At 42.4% G+C, this 21,882-nt stretch overlaps 1 protein-coding gene across 9 annotated transcripts in view; it reads left to right on the top strand.

Annotated features, from left to right (window-relative positions):
• ADAMTSL1 (ADAMTS like 1) overlaps window positions 1-21,882 on the top strand; it is a 690,570-nt gene that overhangs the window by 571,580 nt on the left and 97,108 nt on the right. For all 9 annotated transcript variants that reach the window (XR_010588651.1, XM_065549471.1, XM_065549470.1 and 6 more), the window contains 2 exons: window positions 8,586-8,887; window positions 17,707-17,836. Coding sequence is in view for 8 of the 9 variants with exons in the window: in XM_065549471.1 (XP_065405543.1) it covers window positions 8,586-8,887; window positions 17,707-17,836 (432 nt within the window). In the remaining variant the exon portion in view is untranslated. The remainder of the gene's footprint in view (window positions 1-8,585; window positions 8,888-17,706; window positions 17,837-21,882) is intronic.

The following is a 21,882-nucleotide window of genomic DNA, read 5'->3' as shown; positions in this document are numbered from 1 at the left end:
TTTTTCTACCATATTAAACCACTCCTCTAAATATGTATTTAACAAATTATAATTACCCCCTAAAAGCATAACGAAAATGCTGTATTGTCAGCAAATTCATAAAAAAGGAATCATATTGCTTAACTACGATGATGATTTGAAATGCAGCCCACATTTCTGCTGGAAAGTGATGAAGGAGGAGGCTGTGATTTTAGCCTATTGACAACAGTCTAAGCTGAATTTTGAGAATTTAATTTTGACATTGCTTTAAAAAATGTTAATTTATTTTATATATTATTACATTCTTTTTTTAATATTAACATGAGGGATTTGTGAACTGCAGCATGGCTGGATCTTAGCAGAAAGTGGATGAATTGCAGAGAAAATACTGAAGAGGTATTTTCAAAATATTCTTGAAAAAAATTGAGTATATGATCCATGATATAAAAACAGGGCTTGGGTTATAAGAGGAAAGGAAGTTAAGAATTTTAAAACATTTAAAGTGTTGTTCTGATACCTTCTTACAGAACAGATCTGCTCTCTGTGTGTATGTAGAGTCATATTTGCTCGCTTTAGTGACCAAATTAAGGTCCCGATCCTGCAAAGAGATCTGCAGATCCTGTCCCATGTGGAACATCCATGTGTCACCATTCTGAGTTTATACTAGAAATCAGGGTGAAGTTTCTTTTATGGCCCATGCATAATCAACACAGTTGTTAAATAAGATCCAACTACCGAGTTTTTATTAATGGTGATTAATAGATGTGAGACAAGATTGCAAAAGGTCCATCCATATTCAATATTCTGTAAAGACAGGTGCCCAAATCTTGGGTTTTAGTTTGGGTCCCTATCTGGTGGTGCATGAGGCAGAAGGAGCACATCTTAACTTTCAGATCCCAAGTTGGGTTTGCTGGGCTGGAGTTGAGAAAACAAAACTGAGGAAATTTTACTCTGAACTCATTGAGATGCTATAAACTGCTGGTTTTATACAGTCACTTGTCAGCAGGGCCGGCTCCAGGCACCAGCTGAGCAAGCTGGTGCTTGGGGTGGCAGACTGTTCGAGGTGGCATTCTGCCCAATTCTAGGGCGGCACGGTGGCTTTTTTTTTGTTTGTTTTTTTTGGTTTTGTTCTTGTTCCGCTCTGGCCACCCTGTAGGGGGCAGCGGCTCAGAGAACCAGAGCGCCCTGCAGGGCAGTCCTCTTCCTTCCCTCCCCGCCGACCGGAGCGGAGCCCTCGCGGCAGGCGGCAGAAGGCGGCGCAGCAGGAGGGGCCGCGTGGCAGCGCCCCTGCTGTAGCCCTGGCCGCCCCCTTCTCTCTCTCCCGCCCGTGCCCTTCCTCTCCCCCAGCCGGTCCCCCTGCACCCGCGCTCCGGCCACGCTGCAGGTTTTTTTTTTTTGCTTGGGGCGGCCAAAAAGCCAGAGCCGGCCCTGCTTGTCAGAGTCTAACACATAGGAATTACAAAAGAAATACCAACATAAACATTAGTTGATAAGTACCCAATAATACATGACAGTGAATCTGACAGTCAGTATACACACCTCTTGAGTATACTGAGACACAAGCTAGAATTGTGTGCCTCAGCACATCCACAGTGTGCATATTTTAGCACGCCCTGGAGTATTGTTGCCCTTATTCTTGAATTTATTGGGTAGGGTTGATGGGGTGGGGAAAGACACATTTTTAGACATTGGGCCAAATACAGCACTGGTATAAGAGGGTGAATGGAGTTCCAGCCTCTTACACCAGCTCTGAATTTGAACCACTGAAATATCATATAGCTATCAAAATTCATCCACCTAAGAGATACAGTTCTGTTTTAACATGTTAACTCATTATAAACATTGTACAGAATAGCTCCAAAAATGCTGCAGTTTTGCAAATATGATAGTTGTTTCTTACCTCATCGTCTCTTATTCATATGGTGGGGAGAGGAGGAGGGCTTCCAAAGGGAAGCCATCCATATTATTCCACTCCATTCAGCTGGGCTCCAGTAGCAGGACTTCATCTGAGAAAGTTTTTTGATTCTCCTTTGAAGCCCCCCTCTCAGCTCAGTAGAGCAGGGCTGTTGTCTTCTCCTTGGGAGCCCCTCTCCCCTTTTCATTAGGAAAGGAGGGGAGGAGAAGAGGTGAATAGAGGGAGAAAGAGAAGGGGAATGTTTTTTAAAACAGAAGCCCCTGTGATTCAGTTGAGTGGCAGATTTGGTAGTGCAGTGATCTGGTTGGTGAAGAGACTGTACAGTTTTGATGGTTGTGTTTTCTTGAAGACCATTATAAAGATTGGAAGTCTCTTCACCCAGTTAGACTGCTGTTTTCATCCATACCATGTCCATGAGATTTTCCTGCCTACACTGTACCAGCCCATGATTAATTGTGAATAAATAGTAATTCTTTCAATATACTTGACAAGATAGCATCAGTCAGCTCTAATATGCTATCAAGCCTTCAACTCCTGCCTCTGTTTTGTTAATAATGCCAGCCATTGTCGCCAGTTAATCCAATTTTCCCCCAAGCACCTTCACACTTTCTTCTATGCCATCCCATAAAAGCGTATAAAGCCACTACATCATCAGTCATAAAATTTACTTCTGTCCTGATTGCCTACCAGACATATAGCAATGTCTGGTCAGCTGGTGCATTGTGACTGTGACATTATACTAAACATGTCTGTTTCACAGTTACATCCCTTCCATTTGTTTGTTGTATCTACTTGTTGTCTGTGGTCAATGCTATATTTGTAAGATTCTAGGAGCAGTGACTCTTTTTTTTAATTTCATATGCATAGAGTATCTAGCATAATGGGACCTAGCTGTCTGATTGAGTCATAGAATGTAAGGCCAAAAGGGACCATTATGATCATCTAGACCAGGGGTCAGCAACGTTCGGCACGCGGCTCGCCAGGGTAAGCACCCTGGTGAGCCGGGCCAGTTTTATTTACCTGCTGACGCGGCCGGTTCGGCCGATCGCGGCCCCCACTGGCCGCGGTTCGCCGTCCCAGGCCAATGGGGGCAGCGAGAAGCCGTGGCCAGCACATTGCTCGCCTGCGCCACTTCTCGCCGCCCCCATTGGCCCGGGACGGCAAACCGCGGCCAGTGGGGGCCGCGATCGGCCGAACCTACCGCGTTAGCAGGTAAATAATACTGGCCTGGCCAGCCAGGGTGCCTGGCCTGGCGAGCCATGTGCCGAACGTTGCCGACCCCTGATCTAGGCTCACCTCCTGCATAATTAGGCTTGGCAGAATTTGATTTCAATGTTTGTTTTGAAGTATTTTTATTATCGATTTAAATTATCATAGCTGTACAAAGTTATGGGTTTTAACCATTTGTTTTTATTTATTTAAATTTTCACCGTTTCAGGAAATAATTGCGGGGTAGGCGGTAGAACAATGGGGGTGGATCAGACAACCAGCTCTGGTGCCCGCAATTCAAATAGGATGTTGATAAATGGGAGAGGCTCAGAGAAGACCCACGAGAATGATTAAAAGGGTACAAAACATGCCTTATAGTGACAGACTCAAAGAGCTCAATCTGTTCAGTTCAACAACTAGAAGGTTAAGGGGTGACTTGATTATAGTCTACACGTATCTGCACGGGGAACAACTATTTTATAATGGGCTCTTCAATCTAGCGGACAAACGTATAACATCATCAAAGGGCTGGAAGTTGAAGCTAGACAAATTTAGACTGGAAATGAGGCATAAATTTTTGACAATGTGTGTAATTAGCCATTGGAACAATTTTCCAAGGGTTGTGGTAGATTCTCTATCAACTGACCATTTTTAAATCAAGATAGGATGCTTTTCTAAAAGATCTGATCTAGGAATGATTTGGGGGTCGTTCTATGGCCTGTGTTGTACACGAGGTCAGACTAGATGATCACAATCGTCCCTTCTGGGCTTGGAATTTATGAATAGTGTTTTAGTGACAGTAGATGTTGAGATTCAAAGGTTAGTTTTGTAACCATTAAAACACTAACTGTCAACATCACATGTCAAAATATACAAAGTAAATATCCTTCCATCAAACTCTAAGCTCTCAAGTATCATTTTTCATACTCTGCCTATCAGTAAATTTCTGTTATCATCAATGGAAATATTTTTTGTGTATGGTGAAATTGATGTTTATCTATGTTTACCAATAAACATCTAATCCTTCCAAGCCTATGCATAACACAGGCCAGAGGATTTCATTTTGACATGCTCCTGAAATAGTTTTTTATATATATATATATATATAATAATGAGTTAGACACCTTTTATATGAATGAACCTCGAATGAAAAGAAAATCACAGAATGATTTTTAAAACTATAGAAGGTAGTTCTATAATTCTTTGTGCTCCTTTGTCTCTACATGTACAGTGTATCTAATATTACCCATTTGGGGAATGGTCATTCACCACTCTCCAGAAAATCTTACATGAGGGATGTTTATATCTATGTGAGAGCTTTTTCACTGGGGCTCAGTTTTATACCAACAGCCTATGACAGCCAGAGTCAGAAAGAGCCTCAGGCATGACTGAAAAGGTATGGGATGCTCTATTATTAATCAGATTGGTTTTGTTGGGAAGGGCTTTGTTTTTTGCTGTGTAACTCTTGAAAAACACTTTTGTACGTTAACATGATACCCAGCTTTTAACATGTTGCCATAAATAACCCTGGTGTGAGCCATAAAAAACAGAGGGCAAACAATAATATCTGGATGCCAGATGGCACCAGCTTAGTGATGGGGCTGAATCAGTAAGAAACAAAAGGAAATTCCTGACATGCATCTGTGTGAACAGAACTCACAGGAAATTGCACACCGGCAGAAAGCCCAGTGTACCAGAGTCACCTAAGCACCATTTCACAGTTTTAAATAAGATTTTTGTGTATGCAAACATCCATATATAGTTTATCCCATTTTTCCTATTAAAATAGTGCATCTTTTAGATATTTATACATAGAAATTGACTAGTTAGCAGGTTAAAAAGTGAACTAAAAGTTGTTCCGACTTAGACTAAAAATACTAAATATATGATTTTTTAATTATTTTTGCCAAATATATTGACGGAGCAAGATGGCAGTAATGACACATACAAATATTACCAATAGGGCCAGTCTTTCAGTGCTTCTCTCCATCAATTTCAGGAAACAGAAGAAAAAGCAAAAACAGGGAAAACTTCTTCCCCTATTGGGGTTTAATCATATCCAATTAGGCTATAAGTGCCGCTGCATAAAAGATCATAAATGTGTTAAACTAACATTAGATAATGTTTGTGTCTTTTTATGTAGAAGAATCCTGCAGTGCCTTAGGGAGTTAACATGTATAATATGTACATACTGTATATCAGAATTGCTATATCCAGCACTGGGGAGAAAAACAGTAAATGTTTAACACTAAATACTGAGACTACAAAATGGTGTGACCCTATGTGAAGAAAAATATTACATTCAATTGAAAGTGCTTTGGGATGTCTTGATTTTTTGGGTGTCTAAATTGACACCTGTGATTTTTTTCAAAGGTTCTGAGCACCCAGATCTTTAGCTAAACCCCAGAGTAACCCAAAGAAGATTTAAAAAATGTAAATAGCATCTTAAGAAAGGAACAAAAGGAAGCATAAGGGAACAGATGGAGGAGTGGCAGTGAAGAAGGGGAGAAGAGGTTTTCACCATGCCCATTAGATCATGTATGTTCTGTCAATCAGTATTCATTCTGACTCTTCATAATATACCTGTGGATACGCAGATTCTCAAGGAGCAGTGTCCATGGCATGTACAGTCAAATGGAATGGTCTGGATCTCCCCATAAAGACAACAGGGCCAGCTGTGGGTCTCATCCAGTGTCCACTGAAGTCATGAGTTGACTGTGAATGTTGGATCAGGCTCTATGTTTCAGCCTCCAGTTCACCAGTTTCCCTGCAGCTACTTTCACAAAGCAAAGTATGCACTGCTGCTCAGCTGCCCTCTGGAGAGTTTTGAAGTTAAATTCATATGATAATTTCATGCCAAAACAAAGTATGGATGTTCTCACCACCAATATCTGTTTAAAATAGCCAAGTCCATTATGTTGTTTTTATAAATGAGATGATCTTTAGCTGAAAAGCCACATTCTAAATGCCAATCATGTTGAATTTTGAAATAAATTCCCTTATGTAATTATAGAAGATCTTAGATCATGCTATCTAAACTAAGAGGGAGAGATATAAAATACCATGCAGCATACCACATGAGACAGCAAGTGAGCTGACATCTTGTGTTTTGAGTATGAGTCTGGAAAAATTAAAATTGAATTTAATGAGGACCGATTTTCAAAAAGATTCTGGTGTCCACAATTTGGCAGGTGCAATTATTTCTGCATGCAAAAGCCTAAATGTGCAAACATTGCTTATGTACACGAAGTAGGTAAATGGATTTGTATCCAATTGTCATGCACAGCTGGGTTTTCACATACAAGCACTATTCACTTGCACATGCAACTGATTGTATGTGCAAACTGAAGGCCGGATGGTGGGACCTTTGAACATTTGGCCCACTTTTATTGATTGCCTTACAAATCCATGTTCTATGTTGTTTTTGTTTTAATTCCCACATTTCCTTAAAATATATTTTCATCAAGGTTTGTTAGCTATGTTACAGAACCAATGAGCCAAAATCTCATCAATCCAGAGTAAATCCATTGAAGTCAATGGTGCTGGGTTCATTCAGCGTACCGGCCTGCACAGTTTGGCATGCTGTATTTATTACATTTTTATGAACCTTGCATACATACTAACTGGTACAGCAAAAATCTTTTCAGCTGAAATAGGTCCTGTGCTCTATGCCCAACAGCAGCAACTAAGAAATCATAATACACTGCCTCTTTTAAATACAGGGTCAGTCACATTGCAAGGGAGCCTAGAAAACTCTTGTAATATGAGAAGGCTGTGTGGCCCACCAGATGAGTGTCTGCAGCTAAAAGGAACAAGTACATGGCTTTCTTTACAAGAACCATTTATTTTTAACTCATATTTTTCTTTGTCAAGTAATCCACTTTTGATCCCAACCCCTCCCCTTTTACCGGCTTGTCAGTGCCACTGATAAAGAGACGCCCGCTGGGGGGTGGCAGACAGTAGCATCCTTCAGACTTTCCCACAGCTGGGCTCCATAATGTCAACTGTGTTCCAGCCATTCAGTAACAACGAACACTATAAGGTCAGTCATAACAGAACAAGGTCACCAAGTGCCCTCCTTCCAGTTTTCCCTTCTCTTCTTAATAGTGGGTCCCCTGAAAGAGTAAGTGAGTGAGTCCTCTTAAAAAGCGGCAGGGGAAGAGAAGAAGAAAGGACATCTCCCCAGAATCCATTTGGGAGGGCAGGCCAACACCCTTGTTGCTTCGGGAAAGAAGCAGCATCACTTTTGCTGCACAGAGGAAGGGAGAAAATTACCTTAGATATGACAGAGCAATGCACCAGTGCCAGAGAAGTGTACTCTTTTTTGTGTTACTTAAATAGCAAGTTTGGAAAGCATTTTGTATTAATTCACTAAAATATTTAGAATTAAGCAGGGACCGTCTTTGTATAGAGCTTAGCACAGTGGAGTCCTGGTCCATGATTCAGGCTTCTAGGGAATTATTGATTATTATTATTGTGAACACAATTGAGAAGGCAACATTTACCAGTAGTTACCACAGCATAGGCTCTGAAACACCACAGTTGCTTCTTATTTCCTAGGGTAACTGCTGCTTGGTAAATCTGCTCCATTACCTCAAGTCTGCAAGATAGACTCTGTCGCTCATACACAGAAAAGCACATCGTGTCAGCAAAGATAGGTATGTTAGGTATAGACCAATCAGAAAAACTTTGCATTCCAAAGCTTGTGAGATTTTGCACTAGTCAGTAAGTAACATTCACCAATGATAACTACACAACAGTATCTGAAAGCCATAATTATTTCCTGGTTTTAGTGTACGGAGAAACTTTGATACTATTACGAGGTTGCTGTTAGTAAATGTATTTCTAATGGCAACCCATGTATGGGTTTTTTTGTTTTCAGCTCCACCAAATTCCTATGTGCTTTTGAGGTCAGTGATTGTAGTAGAGGAAACCTATCCTTCCAGACCTAGAACTCATAATGTAAAAGTTGGGTCTAGGAAGCTGGAAAAAATATATACATTCCTGTAGTTATTTCCAGTATTTGCCTTATCAGCTGCTGAGGATGGTGAAATTATATAATAATAGATGGTATTTATATAGCAACTCCCATTTCCAAAGAGCTCCAAGATGCTGTAACATAGTTTTTTTTTTTTTTTGGTCTGCTTGTGTATTATATATATTTAGGTATAAATGGACTAGATGATGTAATAGGTGTCTTTCATTTCTCACATCTGGGATTCTGAATGTTGTGTGTGTTGATCAGAGGAGTGAGGAAGGGGGTGAGAGAGACATTAGAATTATACTGAGTTTTGCCCTAAGAACCGTAAGGTGTTGAAGACGTATGGCTGTGATGAGCACTTTACAGAAGTACTTGTATGATGAGATGAAACACTTGTTTCCCAGACAAATCATGATGTTTTCTGCAACCACTGGACAAGGGATGCTGTCCAGTTATCTTGAACATTGCTGCTTATTTTGCCCTTTCTCTTGCTTACCATAGGTTTATTCCTGAGGCCTGGTCTGCCTGTAGTGTCACATGTGGGGTGGGCAGCCAGGTGCGGCCTGTGAAGTGTCAGGTGCTCCTGTCTTTCTCTCAGTCTGTGGCTGACCTGCCTATCGATGAATGTGAAGGTCCCAAACCTGCATCACAGCGAGCCTGTTACAGCGGCCCCTGCAGTGGGGAGGCTGCTGAATCTAACCCTGAGGAAACCGAACTGATCTATGGGGGCCTCCAGGATTTTGATGAACTCTATGACTGGGAATACGAGGGCTTTACAGAATGCTCAGAATCCTGTGGAGGAGGTGAGGGCAATTTGCTTTTTGCTCTGGTTAATTTGTTTTCCCCTTTTCCGGTATACAATGCTTTGCAATGCACACTGTCTAAAAGACGGCTTTGCTACGTCTGTTTGAAGACTAAAAAAGGCTTCAATGGAAAGCTATTAAGAATAAACTAAATGTATTTCCCATTTGGACCCCTTGAGTATCAAATGCCATGCTCATGCTCTGAGCTGTGAATGATTAATGCAGCTAATACTGCTGTTTACATTTCGTTCTTGATGACTCACATTTTTTATTCACACAAGGAAGAATAACATAAAGCAGCCTAGTGAGATGAACTAGCATCATTTTTTGTGCTTGTCTCTTGACATGGTCATATATGCACAGACATACAGAACCAAATCGTTCTGCCACTGCAGATGCATTTGCTTACTGAACTACTGGGGGCTCAGCTGGTTTCTGTAGCTTATGCTACCATCTGACGTTAACTTGGATCCCAGTGAAAAAGAAAACATATGGCAAAAATAGCCAACCATTCAATTTCCTAAAGCTTAACAGACTTTGCATTTGGAGAGTCTAAAAGTTGATGAAAGTCAAAGGTTCTGAATATTATGATAATTATTTACATATTGTATAGTATTAATTTGAATTTATACTATCTTTTGTCCAGTTGGCTCTGAAAAATTTTCCCATTGCAATTGTTTAAAACCCTAGGCTTTCCCAGCTGCTGCCCTTCTAAGGCAATTTTCAGGCTGCTTTCAAAAGAATGCAGATAAATAATATGGCCAAAAGAATCAATTTTCTGTATTAAATAGGAATGATATTGCAGAATTGGAAAGAAGTTAGTAGTGGATTGAAGTTTAATAGTTGGCTAAATATTGATCCTCCAGCAGTCAAATACAATAGAAAAAGGTTCCAGAAGATAGAAAAGGATGCAAAGCATATCGCAAAGTGCTTATATATTGCTGGCTACAGTAGCTGGCACTTGATTGCAGTTAACGTACAGTTTTCCAACAATTACCACCATTATTTCTTGCTCTAATTATAACTAGTTATACCCGTGCATGTTGACTAGAGGCAAATGCTGACTTTTTAATAGCAAGCAACCACTGTATTTTGAGTCTGACTGGCCAATAATGATTTGTAATGCTTATATTTTGAACCTGGAATCTTGAATAGCTCAAGCAATGTCCCCTTGAACGGAAAAGAAACAATTTCAGTACATACAGTGTATATATGTATATGCATTTTCATATAGAAGATACATAAAATACATAAATTATCATGACGGAAATACTTTGCTTTACCAATGTAAGATCTTTTGATTATCGACAATGGTTAGCTGGGGGGTTTATTTATTTATTTATTATATGGTTAACCAAAAATATGCCAGATTAAAAAATAGATTCTAAATCAGAATTTTTGTAGCTACAGTTGCAAGACAGGTCAAGCTAATTTTATTGGTTTTGTACTCTCAGGAGATGAAATTGGATAGACATAGAAGTAACCTTTCACCTTGGAGAGGTAGCAACCAGAAGGAACTAGTTAGTAATTTCGTCTGCCGTTAGTGGCTACATTTCCCAGAGCTGTCATCAAATATCATGTAACAATTATGCTATTCTGGTAGATATAAACATAGAAAATCCCATTTGATGGTATATTGAAAGTGAATTTAAACTTCTTAGATTCAGGTCCCACCCCCGTACCCTGTTACATTTTAATTTCCGATTCATGAACTGATAAGTATTTTGAAAGAAAACAGTTTGAAGCAGGACAGCTTCATTGTGGTGAAATGTTGTGTGATAAATAATATTTAGAAGTGAACCTCAATCAAGTGTCCTCTGGAAAGTGGAAGGAGCAGCCTTTTCTTATTTTTTTATTAGTACTTTCCTGCACAGTTTCTGACAGGTAATGGAAGAAGAATATTGGAGGACATAAGCAATGGTTCTTGTATTGATTTAAAACTTGTCTTCAATTACATGCATTGGCCTACCCAAAATATAGGGACAGTTTATTTTAGCCTGCTGAGACACACTTAAGTGTGAGACTGTGGGGAGAGGTGGGCAGGCAAAAGTTGTTTTGAGCCACCTTTATGTTCCCCTGATGCTGGGCCAAGCCAGAAGACTGTTTGGTTCCTGGCACGAGTTACTGCAGCCTGTACCCTATGACCATAGCCTTCAGGAGTCAATCTGGCAGCCAGGGACTAGATGGACTCAGGGGCTCCTTAGCCACCACCCAGTTTTCCACAACACGTATGCTGGCAGACAAGATGGCAGGTCATGTTAGAGCCACTATGGTGGTCCTGTGCCACTGGAAGTCCCCTATATTTGGAGAGTCCCCCTAGTGCCAGTTGAACCAGGTTTCCAGCTCTTTTGTACTACTGTGGTAACTCTCATCAGTAGGATCACACCAGTGAATTTAGCCTATAACATTTATATTGAGAAATCAGCTTTTCATGCATAGCGATAAAAACAATTTAAAAAAAAATTCCAGTTTGCAATGAGTTCCTTTGGGAACTCTTCATTTTCATTAGAAAGATAGAGATTTTTTTATTTCCCAAGACCAAATCCAAATCCTCCCCGTGGCAGCAAAATGCAGTCAGCCTGGGAGCCAGACCTGTACAGAGCAGGCAAGAGACATCCTGCAGTCATCGGGCAAGGTGTTAACAATAGGGCCAGCATACTGCGCTGTGACATGTATTTGCTGTTTGCACTTGCTGATGGTGTCAGAAATCATGTCTGCTGGGCTGAGTGCTAGCCATGCTCCCTGCTTGAATAATCATGACCCCTGTGTCTCTGGTGCCTGTCCCATCATATTAGGAGAGGGCGGGGGGAATGCCAGTTCAAGTCTGTGCATTATGACTAGATGTTGTATCCAGTCCACATCATGAGCACCACAATTTCCACACTGCATTTTGACTTTTTACACCCCTTCTGCCACCATATGTGTCTGTATAGCAGGGGGAGGGTTTAACCCTAGAAGTTGTACAGTGCAACTTACAAAGTTATCATAATGCTGTTGGCTTGTAGGCATCTTAGATGGCAAATACAAGCAATAAATAATAACTGAGTCTGTTCCTATCTTGGATAATTGTTGGAAGGTTCTGAGATTGCATCCAACACATCTTGAATATTTGGGTACATCTGTTATGATAGTGTATATGTTGGAATATTAATTTAAACATTCTGTTGGCATTGCCAGTCAACTGTAATTGAACATGCTACTTAATATGTCCTCAGTTCATGCTAAATATTTTGATATTGACATGACTTTAGATTTGCAATGGCCTGTTGCAGCAAAATACAAATGAACTACCCCCTGAAACCTGCTGTCAGCGTTACAGCATATGGGTAGGGGATGTTTAGTGGTAAGTTTCAAACACTTCACCCTTCATTGACATAACTGTTTTGAAATAAAATCTGGAATTTCTTAAAAAGTTAGCAAGCTTTCTAATGAGTGGGGTGGTATCCTTGCAGGATAGACAATAAAGCTACTGGACATACACTGAGAGACAATTTAGATGGATTGAATAAGCAAGGAGGAGATGCAAACAGGGTCTGGAAGTTTAAAAAAAAAACTGTACAGTAAAGAGTAGTCTAAGAGACTGATCCTGAGAGCAGTAGAGACTCCTCAGTTGCAGGGAGGATTGGGGAGAGGGATTAGACTCAGCACCTTCAGGATTAGACCACTTGTGGATTACAAGTCCAAGGCAAGCACAGTGAAAATGCTAACACTTTTATGTTGCACATAACATTAGACAGCAATTTATTTGTGAAACTCCTACATGGGGAAGCCACAACGAGGTACTGAAGCTACCAGATCAAAATAAATAGTAGAGATGGACTTTAGATGCAAAATCTACATCTGAAAATTTGAAGGTATTTCCTATCACAGTTGTGGTCCAGGCCTATCTCTAGCCCAGGGGAGGGCAAACTTTTTGGTCTGAGGGACGCATCAGGTTTCATAAATTGTATGGAGGGCTGGTTAGGGGAGGGGGTTGTGGCCTGGCCCTCACCTCCTATCTGTGCCCCCCCAGGATTCCTGCCCCATCCACACACACCTGCTCCCTGTCCCCTGACCGGATCCCCACCACCCCATCAACCCCTCCTCTCATTCCTGACGGCCCCCCCGGGGCACCTGCCCCATCCAACCACCCCTTCTCCCTATTCCCTGACCGTCCCCGGAACCCCTGCCTCTATCTACCCCCTGCCGCCCTATCCAACCCCCCCCCCTTCCTGACTGCCCCCCCCCGAAACCCCTGCCCCCATTCAACCCCCTGTTCCTCCCCCGACCACCCCAACCCCTAGCCACACCTCCGCCCCCTGACCATCACCCTGAACTCCCCTGCCCTCTATCCAACCTCCCTGCCCCCTTACCGCACTGCCTGGAGCACTGGTGACTGGCAGCACTCCAGCCGTGCCACCCGGCTGGAGCCAGGCCACGCCATCACCACCATGCAGCACAGAGACCGGGTCAGGCCGGGCTCTGCAGCTGTGCTGCCCCAGGAGCTCACAGCCCCGCCACCCAGAGCATTGCACTGGCGGCCGAGCAAGCGAGCTGAGGCTGTGGGGGAGGGGGACAGCAGGGGAGGGGCCAGGGGCTAGCCTCCTGGGCCAGGAGCTCGGGGGCTGGGCAGGATGGTTCCGCGAGCTGTAGTTTGCCCACCTCTGCTCTAGCCAGTTGTCAGAGAGCTCTGTGAAACTCATTGATTTCATTTCATAGGAGGCAGTACAAACCATTTTCTCTGGTTTCCATCTGCATTGATTGGCAGCCCCTTCTCACCTTGATTGTTGCTTTCACATAATACACTCTGTACGGTTAAGTCTGTACAAGAAACCACCCCAAAGAACTGTCCAATGTCCTGAGCACAATGATGCTTTACTTTGATTAGAAGACCTTCTCTACTATTCAGACAGTAGTTGTAACACCCTTGGATGGTCAAAACAGTGTTCTCTTTAGAGCATATGATAATGCATTCAGCAGAAAAGTGACCTGGTTAGAAAGTTATTGAACATTTAGAGGTAGGGAACATGTAGGGAATTTGTTTGGTTTCCCTTCATACAAATAAATCACTGACATTTGTTTTAATCTCTCAATCAGCTATTGTTTTATTTTTAAAAATCAAATAGAATCATCTTTGGGGGCTATTCTAAGTGTCCCACTAACAAAATATTGTGTTTATAAATACCATTCTCTGGGTCATCTGGTAGGGGAAAAAGACCCACAATGATATTGGCTGACTTTGGGGATTTCAGTAGTGTCCCATGTGATGTAAATATTCAGTAAGAGGCGGATTTCCTTCCTTCTCCCTTTGCCCCAGCTCACTGTGGCTGCAACCAGAACACCTGGGAATGGTGTAGCTCCTGAAGTCCTGTGCACACCTGGAATGGGCATGTGCACTACTCTAGCAGCCCACTCCTGTCTATATCCCCTGCATACTATAGAGCTGTGCTTTATGGGGCTATCACCACCCCAGCCTGCAGTGTATGTTGGGAGCAGAGAACAGAGAAGCAGGGCCAATAGATCCATGAATAGGAAGATCTATGACTTTGAACAAACTGCACTCCAGTAGCATTATTGTAAGTTGTTGCATATTGGTGAATAATATTGTGCTGTTGTTTTCCTAGTGGCATCAGTTTTAGCTTCAAAAATAACACAGTGTATTGCAAGTTCTGTTTATACACACAGCAATATTATTCTTGCTGCTTTCCCATAGTTACTCAAGCTTGTCCAACACTTTTTTGTGAATGTTGTCATCTTCAGGGGATAGGGGTGTTTTGGAAAACAGATTACTGTGGTGGTGGTGGTGGACCAGTTATTAAAGGACAAGTCTAGCTAAACTTTTCCCAGTTAAGTGAAGTCATGATTATAGAAAGTGTGCTCAGATTTCCCTTGAATTACTGAGGGTTGGGTTATCCAGGTAGCATATGCAAATCATCAACTTACATGAACCCTTGTATTGGACATGTTCAAGGAGCTTAAACAGTAAATTAGTTTACATGGATTTTTTTAAAATGTGGGTTTTCCTCTGGTGCTTCTCACAGCAATATCTGAGCACTTCACGTACATTAATTATTTTAACCTCACTACATCCTTGTGAGATAGGGAAGTACTAATATCCCCATTTTACACTTGGGTAAAGAGAGAGAGAGAGAAACTGTCATGCCTAAAAGCTGTGACAGGGTCAGGCCAGATGGCTACAGGAGAGTGATCCTGTTGGTATCCAGGAAGTGGGCGGGCAAAGCCTGCCCACTGCGAAAGGACCTTCACCCAGCCTAAGGGGAGGATACCAAATAAATACGGAGGACAACTAATGAAAAAAACAGGAATGGGAGTGAAGTCATAGGGCTAAACAAAGGGAAGTGATAGAAGGCAGACACATTAGCCCCAGGTTAACTAGGTCCCTTTTCCCTGGGTAAGGTAACAGGGAAGGTTCCAGAACAATCAGGAACTTTCTGGAAACAATTAAGGCAGACAGGCTGATTAGAACACCTGCAGCCAATCAAGAAGCTGCTAGAATCAATTAAGGCAGGCTAATCAGGGAACCTGGGTTTAAAAAGGAGCTCACTGCAGTTTGTGGTGCGTGTGGGAGGAGCTGGGAGCAAGAGGCACAAGGAGCTGAGAGTGAGAGGGTGTGCTGCTGGAGGACTGAGGAGTACAAGGGTTATCAGACACCAGGAGGAAGGTCCTGTGGTGAGAATAAGGAAGGTGTTTGGAAGAGGCCATGGGGAAGTAGCCCAGGGAGTTGTAGCTGTCATGCAGCTGTTACAGGAGGCACTATAGACAGCTGCAGTCCACAGGGCCCTGGGCTGGAACCCGGAGTAGAGGGCGGGCCCGGGTTGACCTGGACTGTGGGTTCCACCAGAGGGGAAAATCTTTGAGGCGAGCAAATCCGCCAATAAGCTCAGGACCCACCAAGGTAGAGGAGGAACTTTGTCACAGAGCACAGTCAGAAGTTGGCAGAACTGGGAACAGAACTTAGATTGCCTGAGTAGACCTGGGTGAAATTTTTCATCCAAAAATTTGTCTAGGTGAAAAATGCAGATTTGGTGACACCAAAACATTTTGTGAGTTTATGTAAATTTCACAAAATTGTTCATTTTGAAAAAAACCTTCAAAAATAGATATTTTGATTTTTCTGTTTGAAACGACTTGTTTCAAAGTTTTATTTTTAAAAATTGTAAAAAGTTTTTAAATGGTTGGAAGCAAAACAAAATATTTTGTTTGCGCCACAATTTTTTTTAACTTTTCAATTTGCCAAAAAAAAAAAAATAATTTGCAGCCTGATCCAAAGCAAATTTCTTTTGATTCTTTGAAATGTCCAGCAAAGTCAAAAATGCTTTATTCACCAAGCTTTACTCCTGAGTTCCAGTCCATCACCTTAATCACAGGACTATACTTCCTCCTGGTTAGTTCCCACAGCTGCTCCTGCTCTGTTCCCTGTCTTCAATCCAACTCTCCAAGGTGCCTTACTCCCCTGCATGACCAGTGTCCAGATTAGATTTAGGCAGGGCAGCTCTAGCTTTTTCGCCGCCCCAAGTACGGCAGTCAGGCAGCCTTTGGCGGCATGCCTGCAGGAGGTCCCTGGTCCCGTGGATTTGGCGGCATGCCTGTGGGAGGTCCCCGGTCCCGTGGCTTTGGCGTACCCGCTGCTGAATCCGCAGGACCAGCGGACCTCCCGCACGCATGCCGCCGAAGGCTGCCTAACTGCCGCCCTCGCAGGGACCTGCAGGGTGCTCCCCGTGGCTTGCCGCCCCAGGCACGTGCTTGGAGCACGGGTGCCTGGAGCCGCCGCTGGATTTAGGGGAGTGCAAGTTAGAGTTCTAGTCTCTGGATGCGGCAGTCTGACAACAGCTATTGTTCACAAATGTTGAATATTATCATATCACTTTTTTTTGTGCACCTAGAACAATCCTGTTGCTGCTTAAAATATAACATATAAATGGGCCATCTTTAACACCACGCCCACTCTTAATTGAATGATCACATCACTGCCTTGGCTGGTATGCAGAATGGTTGCATTCATTGTTTCAGTATTAGAAGGACATTTGTTTTGTGCTTCTGCTTGTTTCAGTAACACTTGTGGAAGGTGGGGGACCAAGGAATTTGTCACCCACATAAAGTTTTCTTATGAGATTGACAGCAATGGCTGATTGAAGCAAAGCTGGGGCCTCCTTTTTAGTTATTTAATTGGAACTTCATATAGGATGACCAGATAGCAAGTGTGAAAAATCATGACCGGGGTGGAGGGTAACAAGTGCCTATATAAGACAAAGCCCCGAATACCAGGACCGTCCCTACAAAATCAAGCCATCTGGTCACCCTACCTTCAGGTAGGTGGGGAACAGGAGGAAAGGAGAGGCAATGGTGAATGTGGCCAGAGGCGTGTTAGTTTCTGGAGAGTTACAGGAATTGTAGGTGGAGGTTTCCTGTTAAAACAAAAGGGAGTGGAAGCCTGTGATTCACCCCAGTCACTCAGGGCCAACATGCCAGGAGAGACATTCCTAGTCTTTAGGTGCTCAAGTTAGTGTCCTCATTGAGCTGCCAGTCAGCATGGAACACCTCGCCCTGCACACTACATGGCTGTAGAGCGTGAGCAGCAAAGCTTCATGCTAGCATGTCAATCAGCTCATCGGGTTTGGGAGCCCCTTCCTTTGCCCCTATCTGCAGGTTTGTCAGCAATGTCTGAACTGGCTCCATTGATCATCCTGAGTATCAAACTGTATTTTCTCATGTGCAGAGGCCCACACAGCAATTTAGCAGGACCTCTGCAGGTGCCATGTCTGCACTTCATCACCCCTTGGGTTCTATGCACTGAGTCCTGACCGGAATGTTGTATGCAGGTGTCCAGGAGGCTGTCGTGACTTGCTTGAACAAACAGACAAGAGAGATTGCAGATGAAACTCTGTGTGTGACCAGCCGCCGTCCTCCACAGCTACTGAAAGCCTGTAATCTGGAGCCCTGCCCCCCAAGGTAGGCTGCTTATATCCTTACCTTCAGCAGCACATGATTTCCTGTGCATGCAGGAGAGGAATAGTTATTATTTGATGCTTGAAACTAATTTGCAATGTCCCAAACTCTCACTTAAAACTATTTTAAATGTCTATGAAACTAGGACATTTGGGGCCAGATTTGCTGGTGTGAATCTGGACTTCACTGGAATTCTATGTGTATATGAGTATAACTGAGAACAGTATCAGGGCCTGAGGTTTTTAGCCCAGTGGCACCTCATAAACTAAACGTTTTGTTTCAATCCCACATGATTCAATCTTTTTAATTGTTGTAAAGTGAAGAGAGAGAATTTAACTGGATGAAAGTCTATGGCCTTTGTTATACAAGAGGTAAGACTAGATGACCTGATGGTTCCTACTGGCTTTAAAAAATTATTAGCTGTGTACCATGGTGATGGAAGGCTCAAGATCATGAGCTTTGCTTGAAGATTTTTCAATGGGATTTAAAGATACCACAGCAGAAACAAATCAAATATACTATCATGAGGTGATTTCAGTGTAAGCTATTTAAACAATATCCACAATACAGACACACACACACAGTGTAATGTATTATAACTTTTTCACTTTATAGTATTATTTTGCTTAGAGTCACAGAACCGTGCTAAAATGGAGGGGTATATCTCAGAAGGCTCATACATTTAACTCAGATAAGCATCCAAATGTTTGGTTGTTCGTCTGAACTTTATCCAAACTTACCTGAAGCTTTTGGATGCCCACATTGTCTTCCCTCCTTCCTCTCAATCCACCTGGCCCTCAAAAGTCCTCCAGAACCTATTCTTCCCAGTGCTTAGATACTATGGTGAAGGATGCTTTGGAAAACACTCACCCTAAAGATAGCACACTTGCCCATTTCCAGGAAAAAGGCAGGTATCCTATCTCTGTCACTCATGAAGCAAAATGGCTTTTAAAAGATTCTTAGGGCTTTGTTTAGATGTGATTAGGCCTTTCCAGGTCTGTAGGTAATTATACTGTATTATGTATGTGAATGTGCTATATATGTTTGTAATTATTTAGGGCCTGATTCTTTTTACATCAAAGCCGCTTTACACTTCTCTGGCAATGTAAATGACCTTAAAATGGGTTTAAAGATAACATAAGCCCACTTTAATGCCCCTTTATATCGACGGAGTGGTATAAAAGGGGCATTGGTGCAAATGAGTGGTATAAAAGGGGCATTGGTGCAAATGACAATCTCTTAGCCTTTACATATGCACATGTATGGTACTATATGTGTGAGTAGTATACTCAGGGGTGTATGGTTATGCTGGTATATCAGTAGATTTAGGTTTCAGAGTAGCAGCTGTGTTAGTCTGTATCCGCAAAAAGAACAGGAGTACTTGTGGCACCTTAGAGACTAACAAATTTATTTCAGCATAAGCTTTCATGGGCTACAGCTCACTTCATCGGATGGATAGACTGGAACATATAGTAAGGAGATAGATATATATATATATATACATACAGAGAACATGAAAAGGTGGCATCATCATAGGACCTAATCACATCAGCCATGCCATCAGGGGCTCGTTCATCTGCACATCTACCAATGTGATATATGCCATCGTGTGCCAGCAATGCCCCTTTGCCATGTACATTGGCCAAACCGGACAGTCTCTATGCAAAAGAATAAATGGACACAAATCTGACATCAGGAATCATAACATTCAAAAACCAGTAGGAGAACACTTCAACCTCTCTGGCCACTAAGTAACAGACTTAAAGGTGGCAATTTTGCCCCTCTCCAGCCATAGCCATATCTAACTCTCCTTTGATGGAAGGTCAGGGTGGGAGTGGGAAAAAGGGAAGTATGTAGATCCAATCTGCTCATACTTATGTCTCTCTTCGCATTTCCTCCGACCTCTTACTAAATGTTCTCCCCACGCTCCTTCCCTGTGCATTTCTCCAGCCTACCTCCCACCTTGCACTCTTGGCTTTGTAACTTTTTATACTGCCCCCTGGATTGGGGCAGCCTTCCACGCCTTATGCACCAACCAACCTCCCTTTCTTCTTTGAAATCCCCCCTTAACACATGATTTCATGAAAGTTTCCAACACTGATTTCCTCTCTCTTGGTGTCAGCACTGCTTTGCAGTTGAACTGTCACCTGTTGTGGTATGTATAATAGGACAGATCCACAGCAGTTGTGGTAGATGTAGTGGCATAGCTCCATTGGATAAGTATATCTAGGTTAGATTGTAAGGGACTGGTTCTCTTTTGGGCTAAGGCCTCTGAACTCAATTCTGGCAATGTAAAGGGGCCTTAAGGTAGGCATTAATTATATTTACTATGTAAATGAGAATCATGCCTTAAGTTCCTTAGGACAGGAGCCTTGTTTCCTAGAAGCTTACAAAGTGCCATTACACTAATGGCATTATATAAATATAAATTACCAAGTAATATTAATAGCAACAGTCCGCAGCTTCCAAAGGGGCGCACATGACATCAAAAAGGTTTGTTTGCTTTTTAATCCTATCACCCTAATGAAAGATCCTTCAGAATCTTAACTCAAGAAATCTTGAGCCAGGAGTTCTGGTGGCAATGTAGAGCAGGGGTAGACAACCTCTGGCACGTGTGCCAAAGGCAGCACGCGAGCTGATTTTCAGTGGCACTCACACTGCCTGGGTCCTGGCCACCAGTCCGGGGGGCTCTGCATTTTAAATTTAAATGAAGCTTCTTAAACATTTTAAAAACCTTATTTACTTTACATACAACAATAGTTTAGTTATATATTATAGACTTATAGAAAGAGACCTTCTAAAAACGTTAAAATGTATGACTGGCATGCGAAACCTTAAATTAGAGTGAATAAATGAAGACTCGGCACACCACTTCTGAAAGGTTGCCGACCCCTGATCTAGAGTAAAATCCTGGCCCCACTGAAGTCAATGGGAGCATTCCTATTGATCTCACTGGGGACAGGATTTTACCTCTAGTGCTTTGAGGCCTCTGCGGCAGAGGTTCCCAAACCGAAATCCATGATTCCCAGTATTCTTGCTGATGAATTATGGGGAAAGCTGGCTCGTCTCGTGGTGCTGGCTCTTCCTCCTTGTTTCCAGCTGCTAAACTACATTAAAAGAAGCTAAAAATGTATTAAATTCTTTCCTAATATGACTGTGCCATGTAAGTGACTGCTGTAATTGTGTTTATTGTGAATAAGAAGAGAGGGAGTCCACTGGACACAGCAAATGGGGTGGCAGGTGGCCCTTAAGATACTAGACTGTAGTTCACACTGTGAAAAACTCTGAGAATCCCTGCCCTATAAAATGAGAATTCCCTCCCTTTTTATTTAGGCAGTCAGGAGAAACTGCTTCAGTGGAGATTCAGCCAGCAAAGGGACAAAACATGGTTACATTTTGAGTCTAATCCACTTTAAGAACTTCCTGTTGGTTTAAGAGTGAGAACATTTGTAGGCTTAAGGGCTTTACCTCTGCTACAGACACTCTCGGGTTACGAATGGCAATCTCCATAGCTTCTCGAAGGGTTATTCCAGCCAGGCATAAGGCTTAAAAACAAGCTTTTCCAGGGCAACAACCAGCTTTATTTGTTACATACCGTATGTGCAAGAATAGTGGACGTTGGAATTCTAGAGGATTTTTACGATTGGCCATTTTTTAAAGGAGACCCTCTCAAAACAGAGAATTACTTACCACAGGAGGAATTGAAAAGAATGACTTTCGCTCTATTTGTTATTCCATCATTTTTCTTGGGCATTTGAGATAGCCCGGGGAAGGGAACTTTACTGTGTGACAACTTTTCTCCCTTTAAGTCAGGATCAGGGCAGTAGGCTGAAGGACTGCAGACTTATGGGATTTATAAGAGCACCTAAGTGAGTTAGGCCCCTAACTCCCAATAGAATGAGGCACTTGCCCTGCTTTAGCTGCTTTTGTAAATACTACCAGGCACCTACCCTCATTTTTAGGTGCCTAAAGAATTTTGTAAATCTGGCCTGCTATCTTAGAACCTTTACACTGTGAATACATCTATTGGTGAGAAACCAAAACCAAAC

This window comes from Chrysemys picta, chromosome 6 (assembly GCF_011386835.1).
Source record: "Chrysemys picta bellii isolate R12L10 chromosome 6, ASM1138683v2, whole genome shotgun sequence".
In the NCBI taxonomy this organism is placed as follows: Eukaryota; Metazoa; Chordata; order Testudines; family Emydidae; genus Chrysemys; species Chrysemys picta.
The sequence above is the reverse complement of the archived record's forward strand: the minus strand, read 5'-3'. Positions and strand labels throughout refer to the sequence as shown.